Below are 18,579 nucleotides of genomic sequence, written 5' to 3'. Positions count from 1 at the left end.
TTGGCTCAACTTATTGGTATTCCACCAAGATTCTGCCAAATTTGATTTCTTTAAGCCCAGTAAGTCAATGAGTCATCAGAAACTTAAGCTACTTTAAAATGTAGAACAATCTCTCTTAATGAAAATTAGATAGTATACATGAAAAGGAAAACAGAAATTTAGCAACTTTATCATTTAACTTATTTTAGCTTTGGTCATTGAATATTAATTAGCACAAAAGATCAATTTTAAAAAAATGTTGGTAACCATAAAATTTCTGAGTGCCTCAACCAGTGAACTTGTTGCTGTGATATATTTTAAAAGAATTCAAAAGGTAGATGTCAATTATAGCTAGCTCAATTAAAAAAAAAATTAGAAGATAAAGCTAAAGTAAAATACCAGACTTTATTTTCAGGAAGGAAAAAGTGCATGCAAGCTGAAACCTCAGCCTTCCAGCCTAAAATCATTACAGCCCCTGAAAAATGAGACTTATAACAGAAGTATCACCAGACCCTCATTACAGTAGCACCAGCAGATGCTATAAAATAAAAATTATTCTGTGCTCTAATCAGGCCTGGTTTAAGAATATTCATCAGGATTTTTAATTTTGTGTGTGTGGGGGTTTATTCTGTTGTTGCTGTTGTTGTTAGCGGTAAAGTCCTTTCTTGTCATTCTTCACATCACTGCATTAACAACTGCACACAGCTGCCAGAACACTAAACTCATGTTTTTAAACAATTCTTACCAGCTTTCTTCCAGATCTCCTCTGGCACATATCCAGAAGCAGGCCTGTGAAGGAACTCCCGATGTGCATCTATGAGAAGGATAAAAACCGGTGGAGAGGGGAGGAAAGCACCGTAAGCACCGTTACGTCATCACACAGGGAGAGCAAGCAACGCCCACTACCTCGGCTTCTCTACAGAAACACAGTTTTTTAAACACTTCAACTCCAAAAAATAAAAATAGGAAAACTGGCCATCAGAGCTCAAGGAAAATACATCACTGGTGTAAATGCTTATATGCTCAAAACCAAAACAACTCTAAACATTCCATCCTGTGTGTTAGTTGCCCAGACTCTTTGTGACCCCATGGACTCTAGCCCGCTAGGCTCCTCTGCAAGAATACTGGAAACGCTATTCCAGGGTGGCCATTCCCTTCTCCAGGGAATCTTCCTGACCCAGGGATCGAACCCAGGTCTTCTGCATTGCAGGCAGATTCTTTACCATCTGAGCCCCCAGGGAAGCCCGAATTTTTCATTATACAATATGTTTTACAACACTGTTTCCAGCACTCCCTAAGTATGCGGATTTCTATGAACATATTTTATGAAAGAAAGCAAATTGTATTTGGCAATTTTCTCTTTTTTTAAAGTCAAATTGAAGAGTAGAAAGTCAAATTATAGTGGAGTAACATAATTTCTACCACTTTTCAATACATAGCCTGACTCCATGGCTAACCAGTTCTCACACTTAATTACTTTAAAAAATCTTGCTGAGCATTAAAAATTCTCACAAAAATTGGATTATATGGATTTGACATGGATGAGAGCAAGAAAGAATTATTAGAATGGATTCACAGAGAGCCAGTTGACCAAATATAACTAGTACAGGACACGCTTCCAGGGTGGGGCTGAGGGGGTGGAGATGAAATTCCACTTTAAGTGAAATGTTGTGCTTTTATGCTGCACAGATTTTAAAAGTTTGAGAAAACAGGTCATAATAAAGTTGATATAGGAATGCTAACCTCCAAATAACAAGTTCATGAAAATGACATGAAACCTATTTTCATGTTTTTATACATGCTTAAAAATAAAGTGTATACAGTCCTCCATAGCTAAAATATGCTCTAAACTTCTTGCATTCTGGATTTTTCAAGCAAAATTCTATGTATTTAGAAGTTTGGAGGAAGAAAAATATCATTTTAACTTTTATAAATTCAACAATCTTTCAACTCATGATAAATTTCAAATAACTGAAGTTTTCTCTACATGTATAAGAAATGTTAAGTAGCAGACTTTTTAAAGAATACTTTATCTAATGTATGTTGATGGTCAAAAGAAATTCAGCCCACTCTTCTATATTTTATGGAGCTACAGAATGAGAAAACACAATCAAATTAGCTAAGTATATATCATTTTATATTTGAATGCCTTAGACACATTTGCATATTTTGAATCACTTGAGGGTACATAGATTATCAGTTGCCCAGAACATAAAATTTCCAGAACTATTCTGAATTATCAAAATCTTATAGCTTACTGAAGGACATATGAAAACTCCATGTACTACCTTTGCAGTACTCTCATAAATCTAAAATTATTCCAAATATAAACAATTTTTGAAAGTTTACATTATAATTTCATGACTACTTGATAATTGAATGGACTGGAAATACCCACACATTCTCATGTGCACATTCATTTCTATACAGAAAATGACGAAAACCCAAATGTTTTTATTTAAGTAATTTTCATTTGTTAAAGACCTTGGTAAATCTGTCTGACGCATATACAACCCCAAAGAAACAAGACATGGGTAATTAGATTTATCAAGATTATCTTCCACACTATTTTAAAGAAAGTGAAGTCAAGTTCACACTTAGTCACGTGAAGCAGTGAAACAGAGATTTACTTAGACATTTATTTTTAGGAGAAAAAAACCTTGGCTTAAGAATAATTTATTGGATACGAATAGATTTGTAAAGTCTGAAGACAAACAGAGGGGAAAAATGCCTTTTCCACAGTAGTAAAAAAATGGGGGGGGGTGTATTTTTTCATTATTGGGGTTAAGGAAAGAGTAATAACTTTATAAAAATTATTTTTCTAAATGGCCAGTTTTTATTACAGGCAACAGGATGATGCTACGTGATCCAAATACTAATTACCAGCACTATGCAGCACAGAAGAGCCAGGTCTAAAGACCAGAGATGAGGGGGCTCAGCTTTGCCCTATGACACTGTGACACTGGGCAGGGTAGTTTCTCCATGGCTCAGTCACCACAGCTGTAAGTGCCAATGACACCACCACATTTGAGACTGCCGCTGTGAGGACTCAAGGAGGTACTTCCTATTGCGGGTTTGGCATGGCACATCCTAAACTCTGATTAGATGTTAGTTGGGACTCTCTTCATTCTCATTATTTAGCAGGATGCCCAGTAAGAATGGATATACAGTCATCCTTGGGTATCCGAAGCGGGACCGAAAGCTGAGGATGTTCAAGTCCCTTATATTAAATGGTATGGTGAATAGTGTTGCTATGAACACAGAGGTACATATGTCTTTTTGAATTGCAGTTTTATCTGGATATATGCCCAAGACTGAAACAGACTCACAGGCACAGACAACAGACTCGAGGGTGCCAAGGGGGAGGGCTGGTGGAGGAGGGGTGGACTGGGAGCTTGGGGTTAGCAGAGGCTAACAGAATGGATAAACCATAAGGTCTTACTTACAGCACAGGGAACTGCATTCAGTAATCTGTGCTAAACCATAAGCGAGAGGATTTTAAAAAGAATGTGTGTGCATCACTGACGTACTGCAGAAATTAATACAACTTGTAAATCAATTATATTAGATAAAAAATGGTATTTGCATATAACCTACACACATCCTTTTCTATACCTTAAATCATTTCTAGATTACTTCTAATTCGTAATGCAATACAATGTAAACATTTTGTTAAAAGTTGCCAGCACATGGCAAATTCAAGTTTTGCCTTTTGGAACTTTCTGGGATTTTTTTTTCCCCTAAAAATTTTTGATGTGTGGTTGGCTGAATCCATGGGAATGGAACCTGTGTATATGGAGGGCTGACTGTATACTTATTTGCTTATAAAAAAAATTAAGGTGAAAAGAGCACCTTAAAGTTTGTTGTTGTTGTTGTTGTTTTCCTCCAAGCACTTAAACAAAAGGACACAAAACTTTAGACAAAACAGAACCACTGAAGAGGCTTGGATTAAGTGATGCGCACCAGTAAATTTTCACTCCCTCACTACACGTCACCTAGGGACAGAAGTTATTTCTGTTGCTAGCAATTCACTGTCTGAACCCTGATGGGAAGTCTTCAAACTTTAGATGATTCTTTTATAAATTTTATTTAAACCTCACAAATAGCCCCCAAATTTGCTCAAAGATAATTACTGTACTGGAGTCAACTGTGTACCCACCTTTCTGTGTGCTAAACAGCTGGTATAGATCGTGAGGATCCATTTACCACATCAGAAATTTGTGCTGTATTTCACCTTCTTGGCTTCATCTCCCTATAATTCTCAATGACACATGTCATATCCACATGGAGTCAAACTCCTCCTGACCTAGAATCCTGATAGAAATATCAACTCCAATCAAGCAGAAGTTTTCTTAATCCTATCCTATTTTCTAAAAGAAAGTTTTTTTTTTTCAAAATAGCTGCAGAACATAAAGGCAAGTAATTTATATAATACACAACTGTTTACATATATATACATATTTTACAATGTCCCCTCCGATTCTAAGTTGCTGTGTGTCCAAGCTAAGCACCAGGTGTACTGACAGGAAGAATGAAATGATGTCAGTAGAGGTATTCCTCAGAATCTCTTAACATACTGATAAATACTACTGTAGTAGCTACAGAAACCAAATGACTAATGAATTTAGTATTTTCTCTTCTGATTAAGCAGCAGCAAGAAGAGAACACATATGCAAAGTTAAATTTGAAAAAACAAAACAAATCCTGATGTTGATCAGGATTACAGGAGACAACTTCTCTCCCAAGACTTTCTTATTTTAGATTTTTGGTGAATCTAGACAAACTTGTACAAGACACTCTAAGGTTCAGACTCTAAAGAAGCTAATTTTTAACCACCAAATATTGACCACCTATAAAACATCAGTTGCTATAAAACGGATAGTTGTTCTAAAATATAGCAGTGAAAACAGAAGAGTCTGTACAGGATGGTTTAAAATGTGAAATGTATACATGTAACTGCTGAAAGACGGAAAAATCATAGAAAAGTCCTTCTAAATTAAGTTTGGCTGGCTTTGGGATGCAAATTGCTTGGGGATGCAAGAAGAGGAAGAGGGGAGCCTCCGGAAGATACATCTATGAAATGAGGAAACGAACTTGGAGTGGAGGGAAGGTGAAAAGACAGAAAAAGCAATCTAGGATGTAGGCAAGAGATGGAAGATGCACTACACTTACGACAGATGGATACTAGATAAAGCGAGGGCCACCATCAATATACATGAAGGGATGAGCTGATAGCCTTTGGAGAATCAGTGTGACCTCCTATGACCTAGGACAGCAATGCTCAAAGCTTGGCAGCACCCATGTTATGGCCATCATCCTGTGGTGGGCAGAATGAAGCAGTGATCATGAAAATATCTATTACAACCATCAAAAGAAAGGAAGGTTTAAATGAGTTCATCTTTAGAAATGCTACTTATTTTTTGTTTTAAAGGATAATAAATTCAGAAATCTCAGTGTTATGTTCAAAACCCCAACCCAACCTAGAAGCCAAGAACTACATTATGATCTTCATCTTTAACAATAAAAATATGTAATGCCATAGGAGGCAATCATCTCTTTTTTTCCCCCAAAGATGGATGTATTTAACTTGTAGTCACATATTTTTTAACCCAATATACTAAATACAGCAGACTTTTTAAAATTTAGTAGGCACTTCACATTAGGAACGCAGATGCACTGTTTGGAAATGAATTTCATGACGTAATTTAAAAGGAATCAATACAAGTACATAAAATCTAAACTTTTATATGTGGTATACTGTGAATAACTTGTGACTTTTATAATCTGACAGTTCAGAAGTTGAAAAATATATATCTTTGGATGTGAGTAAGCTATTTTTCCATGGTTATGAATTAGGGTCCTAAAGGTACAATAGATTTACTATATTTAAGATAGAATTACTGCTTGGAAATACTTTCAAAATGAAAAAATACCTAAGAATCTACTACAACTTCATAAACTTGGATGCCAAGCAAAAACACTAAATTTATCTGCTACTCGCTACTCTCTAAATGTTAGAAATTATTTAGGTCACATCTACTATATGTCAGGCACTATCCCATGTTTTATGACTGTTAACTCCTTTAATACAGAAACACCTATGAAATATGTATTGTTACCATCTCTATCAGACGAAGAAATTGAGGCACACAATTACTTGCCAGAGGTCAACAAAACTAGTGAGAAGAACCAGGGATTCAGATCCAGACATCTGCTCAGACCCTGTGCCTTTAACTTTCAAGCGAGAGTCGCGAGCCTTTAGACAGCAATGAGAAACTCTACAATTCAATCATATGACAGTGATAAAACTTGTCAGCCAAAGAAATTTTAAAATATTAATTTCTCTTCCAATCTGCTTTAGGCAGGAGGTAGTATTAATTCAACAAACTTCAGAATTTCTAAACTTTCTGTGAACAATCAAGTTGATTAATGGTTTCCTTTAAAACAAAAATCTTTCTGGCACTTATCTTCATGGCTAGAGATAAACCTTTAATAAAATGTACATGATGGTGTTTTCTCAACTTCATATCCTCTCTTCACAGTATTCAAACATTCAAAAAAACACAGGAAAATGCATTCATACTTCAGAGTTTTAAGCTTCAGTCTCCAATACTGGTCTTAAATCCATCATTGGATAATTCTTTTAACTTTCTTTAATGATACAGAAGACTTGAGAATCACAGAAAGAGGACAGACAGATAAAGGATAAGCTGTGGAGAGATTCTAGAATAGTCCAAAGGCAGTAAAAAGAAAGCAGTTTAAAGGAAGTCAAATGTCAGGAGGGAACAGCATACTGCAAGAAAAAGGGAATGAGGGCAAAGAAGAGGAGAACCACAGCAGCCTTGATAAGAACTTGGAGAGCACCGGAATCACCACGAAGCAGCTGCCCACCCATCTCTACCTAGAAAAGCAGTTCTACTTCAGTGATGAAATCATCTGTTCTGATTGCATTAACTTGCTCTTTGGTGAAAAATGTATGCAAAACAAATCATACTTTGAAAATAGAGACAACTGCTTAAAAAATAGTTTTCTAATTTTCTTAAGACTTGGATATTTGGAATTCTCCCTGGAAATCAAGTGAGTTATAATAATAATGTAAATAATCAAAATCCATTATTTCAAGAAAAAGTATATTATTTCAAGGCGAAGTACATTATTTCAAAAGTTCTACAGGGTAATTACCTGTTTTTTTCTTTAAAGAGTAGAGATAACATTGTGGACTTAGTGTGTTTTGTTATAAAACTGTTCAAGAGGCTACTCATTTAAAATAGTCTTTACTTAGTATCTGGGGGAAACTCCCCAAATTCAATTAATAATAGATTAATTATATTATCTTACTAATCTCTCACACTGACTTAATACTATAGATATATTTCAAAAGTGAGAATCAGAATGAATTTAACAAACATAAGTCATAGAAGTTACAGTCTTCTTTGTACAATCACCAAATACAATTAAAATGCTACAAATGAATGAAGACAGGGACATGACTATGGCAATATTTTGAACTAAAGGTATCTTCTATAACATTATTCTGAAGGTCTCATTTGAAATCAGACAGAAACTTAAGAATTGAGAGAATCAGGCTAAAAGAAACACATACAAAATTAACACAGGATATGGAACTCTTCAAGTACGTAAAGATACAAGCACATTCGTATCTCTATTTGTATACACACACACACACACACACACACACACACACACACCCTGCCATGCACTTTTCAGAGGCACGAAATAAATTTATCAGCCAATATCGCCAGTCCTTTAATTACACACACTAAAACATTTGACTCCAAAGCCTAAGAGAAAACCTCAGAAAGCACTTAATGTAAAGGATTGTGTCCCATGATTACAAACTACCTGCCTTATTTATAGCCACAGCCCAGCGCACAAGACAGATGGAACTTAAAGACTTCAGGAATCTATTAGCAAAAGACACCAGTGAAATAACTGCTGGATGCTAAAACTTGCATGTTGTATGACGCTGTGATAGGTTTCTTTGAAAGGCAATCTAGGGTTCAGTGTCCCTAAAGAACAGGACTGTTTTAACAGTCTCCACAAAGAAATGAACTACTTGTAATTTTTGAAAAATACAACCTATAAAAGCTTAAAACCAAAGCAATCTCTTTTACCAAAAATATGAATTCATTAAGCATCATTAAAAGTAATGTGATTTGTGTATGCTTAAGAAGAAATTTTTTAAACCAAGTTTATTCTTTTGATTATATATACCAGCCTTCTCAGAGAATGATGTACACCTACATCACTAGAATGCTTGACTGTATGTGACTATATGGTAATGGTCCTATGTGCAGTGTGCTGAATACATAACTCACATAGGTCTGAAATACTTTCCATTTCCGAAAGTTTTCTTTACAATGGACGGCAGATAATATTAATCCTGTCACTGCAGGGGACTGAATTGAGTGGCCTGCTGGTGCGACCACTAGCTGTCTCCTTGCCTATCTCTTCCACTAGCTCAAAAATTCCTCAAAGGAAGCAATTAAGAAACTTTTTCCTTTATTGCAGTACCTAGCATGATGCCTGGTACACAGTAAGCCAGGCACAAAAAATAAGCACTGACTTGATGAATTTCTTCAACAGAGCCAGGTAAAATGGATACGTCAAAGTTTTGTTTAAGGCTCTCAATTTTTGCCTAGATTGAATGATTACAAACATCCTCTTTATATTACTAATTTTGGTTCACAATACAGAAGTAAAAAATAAGATGCTTATTCTAATTTATTTGGACCAATGTTGATTCAGATTAAACTTAAACCTATTTTCATTGCTTGCCTTAAAATAACCTAACAAATAACACTTTTATTTTTAAAATATACTACAGAATGTTTGTTAGGTTAATTAAATGACTTGGAATCCTCCTGTATTTAATACTTATGGCAATAGACAGTCATCGTTCAGGGATTAGCAAGAATCCACAAACCTAAATGCAAAGGAAATTTTATTGACTAAGAATCACTTTAATAAAAAAAAAGATAATGTGATCAACAGTCAGATAATATACTTCAAGTTTTAAATTTTTGATAATCAGCCACGGTTGATAATGAGGCCAAAGTCACGAGCTTAATCTGCGACATATGTAATTAGTTTTGTTTTTACAGCAGACTGTACCTTAACCTAAGCTAGGTAACAGGTGTGGGACTAAACACTTAAGAAAATGAGATGAGAAAATAAGGATCAACACAAATCCACCTTAATTACGTTGACTCAGACTGTATATACAAGTAATGGCCAGCAATGTGAATGACAGTAGCTTATTATTAAATTAGGAAAAAGTCCACAGGTCACTCAAAAATTATTTTAGCTTCATAGTTTCTTTCCAAATACTTAGAATTACATTCTATTTATAACCCCAACAATTCTCAAATATCAGTACTAACTATAGCTACATGTTAGCATTAACCTTCTAAAGCATGGCTATATTAATAGTTCTGTACGTTACTAGAATTAATAAAATCATGATTAAGCAATCATTAAGATAATGGAAGAGCCATATCTTTATCACTAATTTTCAAGTGTCGGTAGGCAACTGACAAAGCCCTTAGGTCTCTTCCTGGGTTGGTTTTGAGATAAAGTGCTCTCAAACATTGAGGTACAGCACAAATCCCTAGAGAGAGAGTGCTAGAGACTCCAAGCCCACTCCCAGAGATTTTGTTTTTGTAGGTTGGAGACAGGGTCCAAAGAGCTGTATTAGGAAGGAGCACACACTTTAGTGATGTACATGAAATTTTGGTCCGGCTTGGAAGTCTGCTCTTCAGTCCAACACATTAACGTACAAAAGAAGTTAAATTTTTGTGACTGACCCTTTCTATACCAATCTGCCTAACAGACAAGACGTATTTGAGGATATAAAGTATTTATTGTTCTACAATTCTCTGTAGCGCCTTTATTTTTGCCGAGACAAATTAAAAATAAAGGCAGTATTAATAGCATAAGATATATCTGTTCAGTATGTCCATCTGAAGAAAAGATACCTAACGCCACTGGGTCTGGATTGACAGGACTCTGCTGCCTGGAGTGGCTGCTGCTACTGCTGCCGCCCTTTTTTAAGTCCTCAGCGTCGCTGTACCGCCGGATCCAGTAATTCAGCTCCTCTCGGTCTGCTTCCTGACATCGCCTCAGTACTGTGAGAGATCGTCTCGTTTTTTCTACCATGTCCATTATACAGTTTAACAGCTGGCGGAGAGACGGGCAGGGGGAGAAAGGAAATACGGATCAATCACCGCAACTCAAAGACTTTGGTGGGTAGTCAAACAAACTACTTCAGGACAATGAAGAATGCGACTTTATTCTGAAGGCCTCTAATATTTTCAAAGGTTAGACTGGAAACAGAGACCCAGTAGATGAGTAGGTTCAACAGTAATGAGAATAAAATGTGGGAGGCATGACAGGGAGATTTTAGCTGAAATTAACCCATACTTCCAAATACTGATCCCATTACTGGATAAACCAAATGACTCTCCCCAAGTAAAACAGTAGCTCATTCTTCGATAAGGCTCTAGGAATTCCTTTCAATGATCTAAACATTTCTCTCATATAAGTGGTTTTGATACTGATTTTTTAAATAAATTTATTCATTTTAATTGGAGGCTAATTACTTTACAATATTGTAGTGGTTTTGCCATACATTGACATGATTTAGAAATCAAATCCTTAAACATTTTCGCGTATTATTTTTCAAGGATGGCGGAAAACACCTTCAGGAACCCCCATGCTTTTATTTTATCATGTCACTTCATTCCAGTTGTTTTCAAAACATTTTTTAACCTAAATGATTACGGACGTCTTACATGGTCAAGATGTTTCCATTCCTCTGCCCATTCTCTGTCTGTTAGTCTGTGATCAATCATTTCTTCTTGACGTGTGCCATGCAACCCTACAAATATAAAGAAGGCTGAATCACCCGAAAACATTAAGAACATAATCCATATGTGCAGAGGCACTTAGCAAAGACTATGTGGGCAAACTAAGCAATGTGAAAACATATTCGATTTTTGAATGCAGACATGAATCATACTCAGATACAGAATTACTTAATAGGTCCTTCATAGAATGATAAAATGTGAGAACTAGAAGAAATTTTAGAGGTCATCTGGTCAGAACCACTTCTTTTACACATGAGGATATGGAGAGTAAAATGACACCAAGCCCTGAGCCAGTTATCCACATAATATTCCCTAAGTGAAAATATAAATATATCCTGAATCTTAATAAATACAGGAAACCACAAGTAGACGTTAAGTTCAAAGTGTGGCTTTCCTGCATTAAAAATGAAGACAGCATAATTTGTTTTACATGGATAGGGATATGTTTTTCTAAAACAAGCATGGTTAAACTAGTCCACATTTGAGCATAGTAAAAATCAACACAATCCTATTAAATACATTTTCATGCTAAAATTGGGCTTCCCTCATGGCTCAGCTGATAAAGAATCTGCCTGCAATACAGGAGACCTGGGTTCAATCCCTGGGCTGGGAAGATGCCCTGGAGAAGGGAATGGCTACCCACTCCAATATTCTGGCCTGGAGAATTCCATGGACTGTATAGTCCATAGGGTCCCAAAGAGTAGGACACGACTGAGTGACTTTCACTTTCACTTGCATGTTAAAATTAGGCCATAACATAAAAGCAAAATATACTCACTCAACCTGCCAAAAATTTTAAAATAAAGAAAAATCAATATATTAGATATCATTTTGGACGGATATCATAAATCCAAGCCAAGAAACTAAAAATCCTAATTTGCAGTCCACAGCACAAATATTAATGCTCTTCAGCATTAGCGGAGATGCTACCATGAAAAGGCAGTAAGAAAATACCAAATGAGAACAATAATGAACATAAGAAATTAGCCAGGATGCTTATCAAAATAGAAAATGTATCTCGTTAAAGGGACAGTTATGATCAGAGATACCCAGAAACGTGTGGCTCTTCTGACAAATTCCGGATGTGTAAAACGTGCATCTTCTACTATAAAGGAAAGTCACTGAGCTATGGCAACGTCTCCCTTTTTAAATAATTGAAACTTTGTTTTGGTTGCTGTTTCTTACACTGTCACTCTAAAGAGTAAATTAAGTTTGGCACGGGTTAGACCCCACTCCAGTACTCTTGCCTGGAGAATCCCATGGACGGGGGAGACTGCTGGGCTGCCGTCTATGGGGTCGCACAGAGTCGGACACGACTGAAGCGACTTAGCAGCAGCAGCAGCAGGCTTCTAAACACCAAGGCTCTTTTTCTGAGGGAATTATGGTACGAATTTAAAAAATTTTTTTAAAGTTATGGCATCACCGATTCAATGCATATGAGTCTATGGAAACTCCAAGAGATGATAAAGGACAGGGAAGCCTGGCGGGCTGCAGTCCACGGGGTCACTAACAGGTGGACACAGCTGAGCGACTGAACAACAAAAGTTAAGAGATACTGCATTCCAGTTTTTGTGAAATATGAGTGGTTAGAAATCCCCTTTCAGCTTATTCAGTGAAATAAAGATAATGAGTCACATGACTTTTTTCAGCCAACCATGAAATATGATTTAATTTATAGCTGATGGAAGTAGACACATATATGACAGCTTTCTCAGACTAAATACACCATTCCTCTCCAGTTAGACTATACTCTGAAATACATTTTTAAAGCTAAAATTGTCAATGCCATCTATTGGTAAAAAAGTAAAACTGCAAATAAGTTTTAATAATCTGCATAATAGAAGAGACACTGGAAAAGAGTAATATTTAGTTATTTCTCTGTTGTGACAATTTCAAGTTGAAATGTTTGCAGATATGTAACTTTTGTTGATTTATTTGTTGCTTGTGTTTTAGGGGAAAAGCACCGCCACTGAAATGAAGCATCGTAGAAAACAACTGGAGAGTGATAACGAGATAAGTGCGCGGTTTTGTGATGGAGGCATCTTACTACACTTGCCTATATAAGGGCCAACAACTTCAGAGGTCTTAAAAGTTTCAAAAACTCAGCAGATTATATCAATAGTGATGTGAGCTCCAACACCTGGAGTAATAATAATGAGCAACAGGATGTTTTAGGCTAATGGGATAACAGCCAATTGTGGAACAGTGCTAAGCATCATCTCATTTAACAACAACAGAAAAATAATACGTACATTAGAAACATGTTTGAGCCCAAGTACCTGGTGAAAAAATATAGGTCTAATTTTTGTTGTTGTTGTTTTTGAACTCTTTGTTGTATAGAGCCAAATCTTTAAAAAGAAAAAAAAAAACTTAAAATTTTCCATTTATTAATTTCTCTATTTTGGATACTTAAAAGATTTATCACTACACAATGTTTATTTATAGCCATAATACCAGAGGGATGTACTAGGGGAAAACAGTTCAAACTCATTAAAACAGTTTCATTTGACACTAATGTTGAGTCTTACCCAATTCCTAACTGAAACTCTAAGCTTATTTATAAACTAATGCTGCCTGTAAAGCTATTTTACTAAAATATTCAAGCAGGTATACGTCTCTACATATAATAAACATTTATAAATCATATCAGACCAAGTATACAATTATGACAATTCTTAAATTTAAATGCATGTATTTTTTACCTGGAGGACAATTGCTTTATAATATTGTGTTGGTTTCTGACATATACTAACGTGAATCAGCCATAGGTATACATATGTTCTCTCCCTCTTGAACCTCCCTCCCCACCCAATCCCATCCCACCCTTCCAGGTTGTCACAGAGCCCTGGATTTGAGCCCCCTGTGTCATACAGCAAATCTCCACTGGCCATCTAATTGTACATATGGTAACATGTATGTTCCAATGCTACTCTCTCCATTCGTCACGCCTTCTCTTTCCTCGTGTTCACAAGCCTGTCCTCTGTGTCTGAGTATGACCATTTTTATATTCTCAAAATAACAGCCTGATATAACACCATAATTTGTTACTCATACATCAAGACTTTACTGTAACACACACTAAACTCCGCAGACTTCAGGGATGGTTAAGTAGTTGCATATATTTATAAAGATTAGCACTATTAGTTTTATAAGCTAATATAATTAAAAAGTAAGGAACATGGTCTCATGGAAAAAAAAATCACATAAAACCAGTGGGTACAGGTATAATTCATAAAGGGATATTTTATATTACTAGATGAAAACATAATCATTGCACATAAGCATAATTACTTCCTTGCTGATTACTTTATGGTGTACTGGAACTAATATTTCATGAAATAGAGTTTACTGCCTAAGAAATAGGCCATTTCCTACCACCTACAAAATAGGGTATCTTGAATTGATCTTACAATGACCTGGCGACTCCACCTCTATTTGAAAATAAGCAATCATGGTTTGAGAGCATTCGTCATCAACAAATGGCAAGGCTTTGTTTGGAAGGAAGTTGTTGTCATATTTGATTTCAGGGTCAAAATATCAATCCAGACAGAGAAAAAAAACATAACCATTTTTGAGAGCTCTTGGAAATGGTACCTTGGAGAACATCAGACAGATTGACTATTAAAAAAGCATAAATCATATGCTTAGCCATTTGTCTGACACACTATATAAAAGCAGAAATGACTATTGTGGGGAGGTGAAGCTACTATTTTACTATCTCACATTCAGGGCCCCAATCACCCCTGCCCTCAACCTGACTCACGCCTTCTGCTTTCTAAACATTTGGAGGGCTGGGTTTTCTAAGGCAAAATGACCCTAGGCCTGGAAGGCCCTGTGTCCTACTAGGACAGTTAGAAGTCTAACAGAAACCTCTGCTCACCACGCTCCCTCTGCCTGGGACTATAAAAACCTCTGTCCTACCCCTCAGGCGGGCAACTGGCCAGGCTTCCTGAGTCCTGCGACCCCTCTAACTCCAGGTCCTGCTTTCCCACTTGGACGCCACCCTGTGATGCTTCCAGTGTCTCACCCAGCAGACCATCTGGGCCAGGCAAGTTTTTCAGCAACCAGCTAAGAAGAAAAGCAGGGCTGGCATGGACACAGGGGGCGGAAAAAGATGAGAAAGACGGCCGAGTGTTGCTCTCCATTTATTACCAGCTTGACTTGCCAAAAATATACAGTAAAAGAAGTCCCAGGAACAAGAAGAGCGGTATTCCGATGTGATCACCTCAAACACTGATAGTGCATCAAGGCTTACCTATTTATCTTCCTTCTCATTTTTCATGGCAAGCACCGGTTCTTTAGAAGACCATGTCTCCTAAATGCTTCACTTCCAACAGTTTTATGCAAAAAAAGAATGAACACTGGCAAACAGAACACATGTTTACCCAAACTCATTCCTTCTTCGGTATTCTGATCTTTGACCAAATTGTCAACACTAAATTAAATCACTAGCATTTCCATGTTGGAAAAAAAAAAAGTACTAAATCAGTCCTCAAGGAACATCTGCTGACTTAAGTCATAGACATAATACCATATCATATTTTTCAAATACAGACTATCACAGAGACTGGGAAAACCAAAATGAACTTTGAGACTATCTGAAAATAAAAGATAACAATTAAAGAAACTGATTTGGTAAAAAAAAAAAAAAAAGTTGTGGCAGGCCAACTACATATGAAATCTCTCACGCTTAAAAAAAAAAAAAAAAAGCACTAAACACTTAATTTGTGTTTGTTAATACAGTTGACCTGTCTGGGGTCAGCAGATACACACCCTTCGGAAAAATAAATAAATAAATACCCGGAGGTCACAAAGATCATAAGTAAGAGAAAACACAGCTGTTGAAAGAGATATTAACACCAACGAAGTGTTCTCATAAAGGAGACACTAGATCAGGAAGAAGTATTTTTACCCCATCACAGATTTCAAGCCTGAAGTTTAGCTGAGCAGTAAGGATGCAAGTCCTGGAGCACACCACCTTATGAGAATTGAAGAGATCCTTCAGTCTTACCCATAGGTCTGTTTCTGTCCCTGAGGTCCCTGTGGCTGGGGTGTCGATAGGAGTCCCTGTAGTGGTGGGCAATGGCCATATCATCCAAACGGTAATGCTGCGGTGGAGGGGTGGGGTGAGGCAGGCCATTCGGCTGGTAGGATAAGCCGTTATTTGGACTGTACCGCTGGCCTGGGCTAACAGTGCATGGCCGCTTGCTCGGATGTTCTGAGTGCAAAGGCTCTCTGTCAAAGCCATTTTCTTTGGTTCTGAGGGAGGAAGAAAAAGAGGTGTTTTTTTTTTTTTTCCTTTTTTTCATAATGGACTCAGAAAGCAGCATAGTTCAGATACTTGGAACCTGTAATATAAACAGAATATTCTTTTCGCTGGCCAGAAATTTTCTAAACTCAGCTGCCTAGACCTGTGAGGATTCACTGAAACCCAGGCGGAGGCCTCAGTGATCCCATGGCTGCACACAGGAGAAAAGGCTCCACTTTTCATCAAATCCATAAACATCTTTCAGTTGAGGCGTGTATGGTTTGGTCACCAATAAGAGGAAGCCTGCTCTCTCCTCCGTAGATAACATCTTCATTCAAAAGCGAACTCTTGATTTCTAACAAATTACTCTCAGATCGACTGTATCTGGCAATTCATCAAGGTACAAGAGCATCACTCTTCAGTTCTCCGGGTACATCTATTGCACTGATCCAACCCGGCCTCTGACTCTATGAGCTGTGTTGTTCAATACAGTACCCACACGTGGCTGCTTAAATTACAAGTGAATTAACATTAAATAAAGTTTAAAATTCAGTTCTCGGGTATCAACAGCCACACTGCATGTGTTTAGTTACTGCCTACAGCTAGTGACTATTGTACAACACAGATACAGATCATTTCCATGATCTCAGAAAATTCTATTCAAAAGCACTGATCAATTAACTGAATTAACACAAATGACACAATGTAATGTCTCAGACTGACATTTCCTTGGGCCACCAAGATGATCAGCAGTCCTACAGAGCTAGCTGGGATTAGAAGAAAGGGTGAAGCTCTTCCTCTTGAAGTTGAGGAAACACACGTGGAGATGCAGCAGGGGCCTGTCTGAGGCCATGAGATCTTAGACCAGGGCAGGCACACCCTGTCTGCCCTTCATCATGTGATACACAAAACTCTGGATGTGTCTTTCAGAAGGAACGCAGTCTGCAAATGAGACCTGATAACTGCTCTTACATTCTCAAACAGAAAGTAGGGTTAAAGAAATATTTTCTGGCTGAATGTGTCTCTGGGAGATTAACTCAATATATTCAGTAAGATAGGAACATGTCACAGCTCCCAAACTAATTTTTACCTTGTAGCTGGCTCTCTTTGCAATTCTTAACCAGCGGCAGCATCTCTTTTTCCTGGGAAATTTCCCCATAAGAATTGACCAAGTCACAGTAGCTGCAGATTTCTGCAAGCTTTTTTTATAACCATTGGACTGCCAGGGAATTTCCATCTTCATCCCTTTTTTGATTGTAGGTAGATTGTAAGTCTAACGACTTAAAGACTTCAAGAGACTTTTCCCACTTTCCTAGTGCCCAAGGATAGCCTTTGATAAACCTGGAGGGATCTGCGTGGAAACTGACTGGACAACAGAGATCATTAGGGGCAAGAGGCATCTACGGTGAATCGTCCTTTATGCCCCTTTAGGGTAGAGCCCCAGTGACAATGTACACACACCAGATTAAGAATGACAAAGGAGTTACAGGTAGAAGGTGCAGGCGCACTAAGAACCGAGGGAAACTGCAGACTTCAATGGGAAATGAATACACGCCCAGCGCGTGCTGGAGAAAGATGTTCTGGAACCAGGAGACTGTCCGATGTTGGAAATGCCAGCAGGGCACGGTTCTCATGGGAGTATCAAACAGAAGTCTCAGTGCTGCTCCTGTCAAAGGGTGGACCCTCAAATATCCTGACTCCATACACACTGATCATTGACCAGACTAAAGGGTCTCAAACATTATCTAAACGTATTGCTTAAAATAATTTTTAAAAGTGAACAGAAGCATTTTAGATTTATCTTCTAAGAGGATAACTATGTGATTCTCATCTGTATTTCCATATCCTACACATTTCTGAATAATATATTTCAACAGTCAATGCATAAATATTTCCAGCATAAATCAGAAAATACTGAAGACTATTAGTAGCTATGAACATAATGTCAACACAGCACCTACCTTACTGGCAGTGTGGTGTAGTGGAAAGAGCACTGGACTGGGAATCAAGAGACCTGAGATTTAGTCCTGGCTCTTCCACGACTAGCTGTGTGACCTTGGGCAAGCCACTTAACCTCTCTGGACCTCAGTTTGCTCATCTGTAAAATGAAAGGGTTGGACTAGATCAGTGGTTTTCAAACTGTGTCACCTGAAATGCTTAGGGATTCTGCTGGCAATAAAGAGCTTTTACCCCAACAATCAAGATTTAAAGGACCAGAGGAACCCACTTATCATTTTAATCTATTTTAACAGTTTCATTTTTGAAGGAAATAGTCAGCTGCTGAAATCAAGTTTGAAAACCACTGGACTAGGATGATTTCTGAGGTCCTTTCTAGTTTGAAAAGTCTGCAATTCAATTATTCTATATTTATTTCTAAATGCCATTTGCACAGCACAGGAAATACAGCCAAAATTGTATAATAACTATATAAGTGGAGTATAGCCTTTAAAAATTATAAATCGC

At 37.2% G+C, this 18,579-nt stretch overlaps 1 protein-coding gene across 6 annotated transcripts in view; it reads right to left on the bottom strand.

Moving 5' to 3' along the window:
• RUNX1T1 (RUNX1 partner transcriptional co-repressor 1) overlaps nucleotides 1-18,579 on the bottom strand; it is a 155,845-nt gene that overhangs the window by 22,779 nt on the left and 114,487 nt on the right. For all 6 annotated transcript variants that reach the window (XM_061439395.1, XM_061439392.1, XM_061439393.1 and 3 more), the window contains 4 exons: nucleotides 15,880-16,127; nucleotides 10,794-10,879; nucleotides 9,978-10,179; nucleotides 725-793 (listed from right to left, as the gene is read on the bottom strand). In XM_061439395.1, the coding sequence (XP_061295379.1) occupies nucleotides 725-793; nucleotides 9,978-10,179; nucleotides 10,794-10,879; nucleotides 15,880-16,127 (605 nt within the window). The remainder of the gene's footprint in view (nucleotides 1-724; nucleotides 794-9,977; nucleotides 10,180-10,793; nucleotides 10,880-15,879; nucleotides 16,128-18,579) is intronic.

Source organism: Bos javanicus, chromosome 14 (assembly GCF_032452875.1).
Source record: "Bos javanicus breed banteng chromosome 14, ARS-OSU_banteng_1.0, whole genome shotgun sequence".
Taxonomy (NCBI): Eukaryota; Metazoa; Chordata; class Mammalia; order Artiodactyla; family Bovidae; genus Bos; species Bos javanicus.
Note: the sequence above shows the minus strand (reverse complement) of the source record. Positions and strands in the feature narration are given on the sequence as shown.